The sequence below is a fragment of the Spea bombifrons genome, chromosome 9 (assembly GCF_027358695.1).
Source record: "Spea bombifrons isolate aSpeBom1 chromosome 9, aSpeBom1.2.pri, whole genome shotgun sequence".
Lineage (NCBI taxonomy): Eukaryota > Metazoa > Chordata > Amphibia > Anura > Pelobatidae > Spea > Spea bombifrons.
Genome location: NC_071095.1, coordinates 22,198,440 through 22,204,439, shown reverse-complemented (window position 1 = coordinate 22,204,439; position 6,000 = coordinate 22,198,440). Strand labels below are relative to the sequence as shown.

The following is a 6,000-nucleotide window of genomic DNA, read 5'->3' as shown; positions in this document are numbered from 1 at the left end:
ACCTTTCAAAGATGGAATTAATATATATTCCTTTATTCCTACAACTCCCATGAGTCTCAGGCAGCCCGTCTTGGAGCGGTGTTTGTCGGAGTAGTGTTGGACTACGAATACGTCCGATCGGGATGTTTGATGGAAGCTGTGGTCCTGTGACAGGTGGATGAGCATGGCTCGGGCTGATTGAGGCTGATGGGAGTTGTATTCCTGAGAATGCTGGAGGGGGCAAACAGGGATCTGGGGACCAGCGGCAGAGGTTGTGGACACACCGGCGACGTACCATTTAGCTGTTAATCCCTAATGTAACAATATAAATGAATATATCGTTTTCTTCTCTTTCTCTGGATCTCCGGTAAACGGGTAACACCGATAACACCGATAACGCCATGTTAAATGAAATGAAGTTGTCACATATGTAACATGGTGGGTAATTTGCAGGCGCGTCTCGCTTGTTTACAATACAGAATTTTACGACCCCGATCATAAAAGTATTTTTTTTTTGAGGGATGCGGTTTATGGTGGCCGTGTCCTCGCAGTAGCCGCACATTGCGCCGTGTTTGTTGATTGTAAACTAAAAAGGTACAATGTTTATATCGTGGTAAATCGGAGTGGAGAGACCTGCCCACGTCCAGGCACGGCCCCCACCTTCCAGTAAGTATACAGAGGAGCGCACAGGAGCCGCCGGCAGAATACCCCGCGCTCCAGCCGGGAAGCATTAGGGTGAGGCCAGCTCCTTTCTGCAACTCCGTATAAAGGCAAGTGACCTTTCGAAGCCCCGATTCCCAGCCCGACAGAGCTCGCAAGCTAAGAATTAACCACGGATTCTAGAGCTGGAAGCACTGCTTAAACCAGAGCTCCTGACTTCAAGAGGACAACTTTCCCACCGCGTCTCACGGAGAGCACCTTCTACGAGAGAGAGCGTTGGAAGGATCTCCTGGGGTCTCTATTCTGCGCGTCCAGGGTTTATTCCCGGATAATCGGCATCCGTACGTTTACCGTAGAACAGTTCCTGAAGATGCATGGAAACTACTCCTCAGCTACGACGGGGAACGCAACAGAAGAGACCGACGGCATCAGCCTGGACGATGATGCCACCATACCTACCTACGGTCTGGGGGGCTTCCGCATCCTTATATCCACCGTCTACTCTTTGGTGTGTGCGGTGGGGCTACTGGGTAACTTTTTTGTAATGTACCTCATCAGGGCGAAGAAAGCCACTGGGCTGACCGCCATTGACGTCTTTGTTTTCTGCTTGGCCTTGACCGACTTCCAGTTTGCTCTCACCCTGCCGTTTTGGGCTGCGGACGCAGTCATGGACTTCAGCTGGCCCTTTGGGCATCCCATGTGCAAAATTGTCCTCACCATGACCGTCCTCAATGTCTACAATAACGTCTTTCTGTTGACTGCCATGGCAATGACCCGGTATTGGGCTGTTGCTTCTGCGTTAAGCCTCCGAGGTCGCGTGTCCTCCACCTCCGCCAAGTGGATCAGCTTGGCTCTGTGGTTTTTGGCTGTTATCGTCACGATCCCCACCATCATTTTCTCTGCTACAAGCAAAGTCTTGGGGGAAGAGCTTTGTCTCCTGAAGTTTCCCAGTAACAAGTGGTTGGCCACCTACCATCTCCAGAGAGTGGTCATCGCTTTTGTCATACCGCTGGTGGTGATATCGTCGTCTTACATCATGCTCTTGAATTTCCTACGGCAGCACAAAGTTAACGCCAACAACCAACACAGACAGAGCAAAATCACGAGCTCCATACAGTTGGTCATCATCGTCTTTTTCATATGCTGGTTCCCCAACCACGCAGCCATCTTCTGGGGGATTCTTCAGAAGTACGAGGTCATTCAGTGGAGCGAAGCGTACTATTATTTCCACACGTTCGTCTTCCCCATCACCCTGTGCTTCGCGCACAGTAATAGCTGCCTGAACCCCGTCATCTACTGCCTAATGAGGAAGGAGTTCCGGAAAGCGTTGAAGGCTACGTTTTGGCAAATATCTGCCGTGGTCGCCTCCTTCTTGCCGTCCGGTCCCGGGAAGCAGGCGACTTCTGACCGAGAGACCGCGCTGCCGCTTTGCAGAGAGGCCAGCTTCCCGCAGAACTTCAGCAACGACTGCGCCGTTGGATCCCTCACCACCATAACCACCATTCCAGAACTGGCCACCAAGGAGCAGCGGCCACGGGCTACCGAGCAGACGGGACAGGAAACCTGTATAGATTAACCCCCGTCGAGCGGATACGGAACAGGCTGAGGCTATAAGCTGCCGGTCAGACACGGAGTGTGGCCAGTGTTATGGTTACGCGGAGTATGTACAGATGGTTGTTTTTGTGGATGTCTGGTTCGGGGAGGAACGCTCGTGGCGTTCGGGATCCAGGGCATTAATACGTAAATACATCAACACAGGACATTTATCTAATGATGCAGAACAGCTCCGCGCTCGCCCTCAACTGCGCTTTATTGAGCGTCTCTTAATGTCTAATCGAGTGAGTGGCTTAGGTCATTGCCAAGGCTCGTATATACAGTATATATATAATATAATATTCTGACGGCTTCTGCGTGGCGGCCCTCGGCTTATCCACGTGTGAATGGGCTTCTTAACGAACCGCCATGTGAGAAGATCATCGATTCTTAATCTAGTGCAACCGATTCAACCGAGTGGAAATCAATGCCGGCTGAAGGGACTGGGATGGGTGGTTTCAGGGATCGTTAGCCCGGGAAGGGTCACCGCGTCGCACAGTGTAACGTATAGAGCCAGATAGGTACGTGTACGTTAAAGGGCAACCTGCCTGCCGGCTACTGCAACTCCTATGATGCTTGGGCAGCCAGCACCGGCCTGGCCACCTGCGGTTGGCTGCAACTCCTTCAATGCTTGGCGACTGCAGCTGGCCAGCATTACAGCTAAAGATGGCCGCCCGTGGTTGGCCAAGCATTGTGGGAGTTAGACTTTACAGCAGCTGGGCAGCCAGACCTTGCTTGGCCAAGCATTGTGGGAGTTAGACTCCCTAATACCTATAGCTCTAGACGACTTTATCTATATCTGAAAACCTTATCTGTTAAACACTTCTGGATTCTATTTTTGTAATTAAAGGTGAAAAATGTGTTTTCCGTTAAAACAAAGGTCAAAGTTCTTACTTTACGGTACGTTTTCAGCTTCCCAAATATTTACCCTCTTACTCTTAACATTAAATAATGCCGCGGGCTAAACGGGGGAAATGTGTGTGTATATGTATGTATGTATGTACGCCGGGGGCATTTGTCCGTGAATTCGGTATGTGTTGCCCTTCAACCCCTTTGTTTGAATTCATTTTAACAGGAAACCTGCATTTTCTCGTGTTTTGGTGTAATAAACGTTGTGTAAATAACATAATCTGTGTTTCCTAAGCAATCCCCCTCTGGCATGTGAATGGTTAATGAGGGAAATCCAGGCTCAGGGCGATATTAGATGGTTGACCGTCAAACGGCTCTTATGATGGCAGTGGCCCCGGTTCACTAAACAGCGCTCACTTTAGAAAGTTATTGATTAGCGGAGCCCCTGCACCCACCATCACTGCTTTATTCCAAAACGGAAGATCGGGGGTAATGTTATGGTAACTTAGTGTTACCTCCCAAGTGCCCCGGTTTAGTGCAACCAGTCCCTCTACTAAATGGCTTTATAAATGAAACCCATTATTCTTGTAAATGCCCCACCAGTTACACAAATACCCTGCAACCGGCCACAAAGTCACATGAGGTCCCACCTCCTCGATGAGATGCGTGAGACCCTCTCTGGTGTAACAGAAACGCAGCAAGTGACCCCCACGCATTTCGCCGCCTGTCCCACTTTGTAGGGATTGTCTCCGCGATGACTTCGCCCTCGGCAGACTTGTTTTTCCTGAATTCATGCTTTCTTAACAGGGCTCAAGTTCACGGCATAACCCAGCGAGGTCCTTTAAAAGCCCTAACTGGTGCGGGACTCCGGGGGGGGGGATACCCTGGTGTATATTATGTGATATAAACTCAGCAGACCCTGTGCTGCCCCCAATCTGTAATCTCCCCGGGCTGGCCGGGGGGCCACATTCCCACGCACCCACACTTGTGGATTGTGACACCAAGTCGAGAAAAGTAGCGGTCAAAAAAATTTGGCGTATCCTCCCAAAATCCCCGGCTCCCTCCTGTGCCCCTCGTGGACCCCATCGCGCCTGTGTGAATCCCCCCAGTGTTGACACACAGACCTACTCGTGTTGGGGGGGGCATCCAAATGTGACCACCAACTCGCTTTATCAATGTGTCTGAGCTCCTATCAACCTAATCCAGCTGTTGGCACTCCTTCATCCACTTGGCTCTGACTCACCTGTGTTCAAGCACAGATTGCGTTGTTCTTGGTCTTTAGTATTTTTAATGACCGGGCCACATCATTAACGGTTCCCCGTTAACTGTTTTATAGCCACATTCGCTCGATTTATTTAATCTCGTGTTACCCTCGACCGTGACATCCGTGATCTGATCGGGGTACGGATCGTTTTCATCCCATCCGATACTTTGTATCCTTCCTGCTCCTTTACGGGAAGATCCAGAATCTCGCTAAATGTCATTTTTGATAAGGGGAGGAGGCTGAATGTTAACCCCATGACCGCCAGAGTGAAGTGGCAACCCTACCATGAGGTCACATACCCTGTTTCTGGCAGCCAAAGGGGTTACGTTTACTAGCCCGGGCAAACGATGGGGTATTGGGTATCTGCTCCGGCCTGTCTTAGGAGTTGAAAAGTGTGAGAATGTGTGTAATCGCACGCTGGGATGTACCAACGGCACAGGCGATCACCGACCTGCATGCGCTTTATGCTCTTTAAAGAGCGGCGGTGGCGCCAACGCATTTCGCAAAGTGTGGAATTGTTGCGTTTCTAATTCAGTCTCGGTTGGTGTCTGGTCGCCGCACAGCTCAGGGGTGCCCCGGGGTGTTTTATGTATTTGAGGGGGTCCCTCACGGGCAGATGATGTCACCCATTGAATCAGTAACCGAGTTATGGTGTGAACAATGCCAGGAATGTCCCCGGGACTGTGCAGGCGCGAGGTGTGTTTGCACCTCTAGCAGATTTACGCACATCATCTGTTTATAACCAGGTGTTTTGTTTAATGGCGCAATAAAACGCTTTGTGCGTCGGGTGGGGATCCAAGGACGTGGCCCTTCCAAACTAACTCAAATTCTATTCCACTTCGCATGTATCAAACCTGCCGAGTGCCCCGGTTTAGTTCGACCAACCCCTCTTGGGGCACCAGGCTCCCGATGCCCCTCTCCTCCCGATGCCCCTCTCTTGTAGGGGCTCGGAGTGTTTGCTGGGGACGAGGGTATGGCAGGGTTCTAGCGCGTGCGCATGGATGTCTTCCTCGTGCCGGCGGATCATCTGTTGGATCGGAGAGCCCTGTGTCTTTGATTTAGTATTAATAATTACCGCCGTCCCTTTAATGTTCGGGTCAGGAGAAGGGTAATAGGCAGGGGGAGGCCTGAGTCTTCGTATAATTCAATTAAATGGCCTTTTCATTCTATTACGATCCTGCTAGCGAGACACAAAAAAGATTTTAGGGTCGTTTCCTGAGCTGCGGTTCCCCCCCGCCGGTTTATGCCAGGGTTCTGCATAACTCTTAGTCCGGGAACTAATGGCCAGCGGGCTCTGTGCTGGCTTTTTGGGGCGACAATAAGCCACGCGTCCGGCGTGAGAGTCCGTGGCTGAGCCGTGTACGAGCCATGGGGTCACCAGGGACCACGCGCCCCTTCCGGTTGGCTCCACGGGTGTAACGCCCTGGTTTTGTTCGGGTCTTCAGGGGTGAGCCAAGCGAGGAGCCTCATCGTATCCGATGAAATTGCCCCAGCACACGGGGCGTAACAGAGGCGTCCGGTTAAAGATTGCTCAAAAGAGGAAATCTAGCAGAACATGCCTGAGAAAGGCAATAAATATCACTTTAATTTTATAGGTGCCAATAAACCCGGCGTGATTTAAGGCGGCAGTAACCGGCGCGGCGGAGTTCTCGGCT

The 6,000-nt window shown here is 51.1% G+C and overlaps 1 protein-coding gene across 1 annotated transcript; it reads left to right on the top strand.

Annotated features, from left to right (window-relative positions):
* The first annotated feature begins 896 nt into the window (after positions 1–896).
* On the top strand, positions 897–3,361 carry RXFP4 (relaxin family peptide/INSL5 receptor 4). The gene has a single exon (XM_053475218.1). It carries the CDS (start codon positions 1,010–1,012, stop codon positions 2,213–2,215), a length of 1,206 nt encoding a protein of 401 aa, XP_053331193.1. The 5' UTR covers positions 897–1,009; the 3' UTR covers positions 2,216–3,361.
* The last annotated feature ends 2,639 nt before the right edge of the window (positions 3,362–6,000 follow it).

What these genes read in the sequence shown, in the direction of transcription:
- RXFP4 (XM_053475218.1), top strand. Translation starts at nt 1,010, where the DNA reads ATGCATGGAAACTACTCCTCAGCTACGACGGGGAACGCAACAGAAGAG.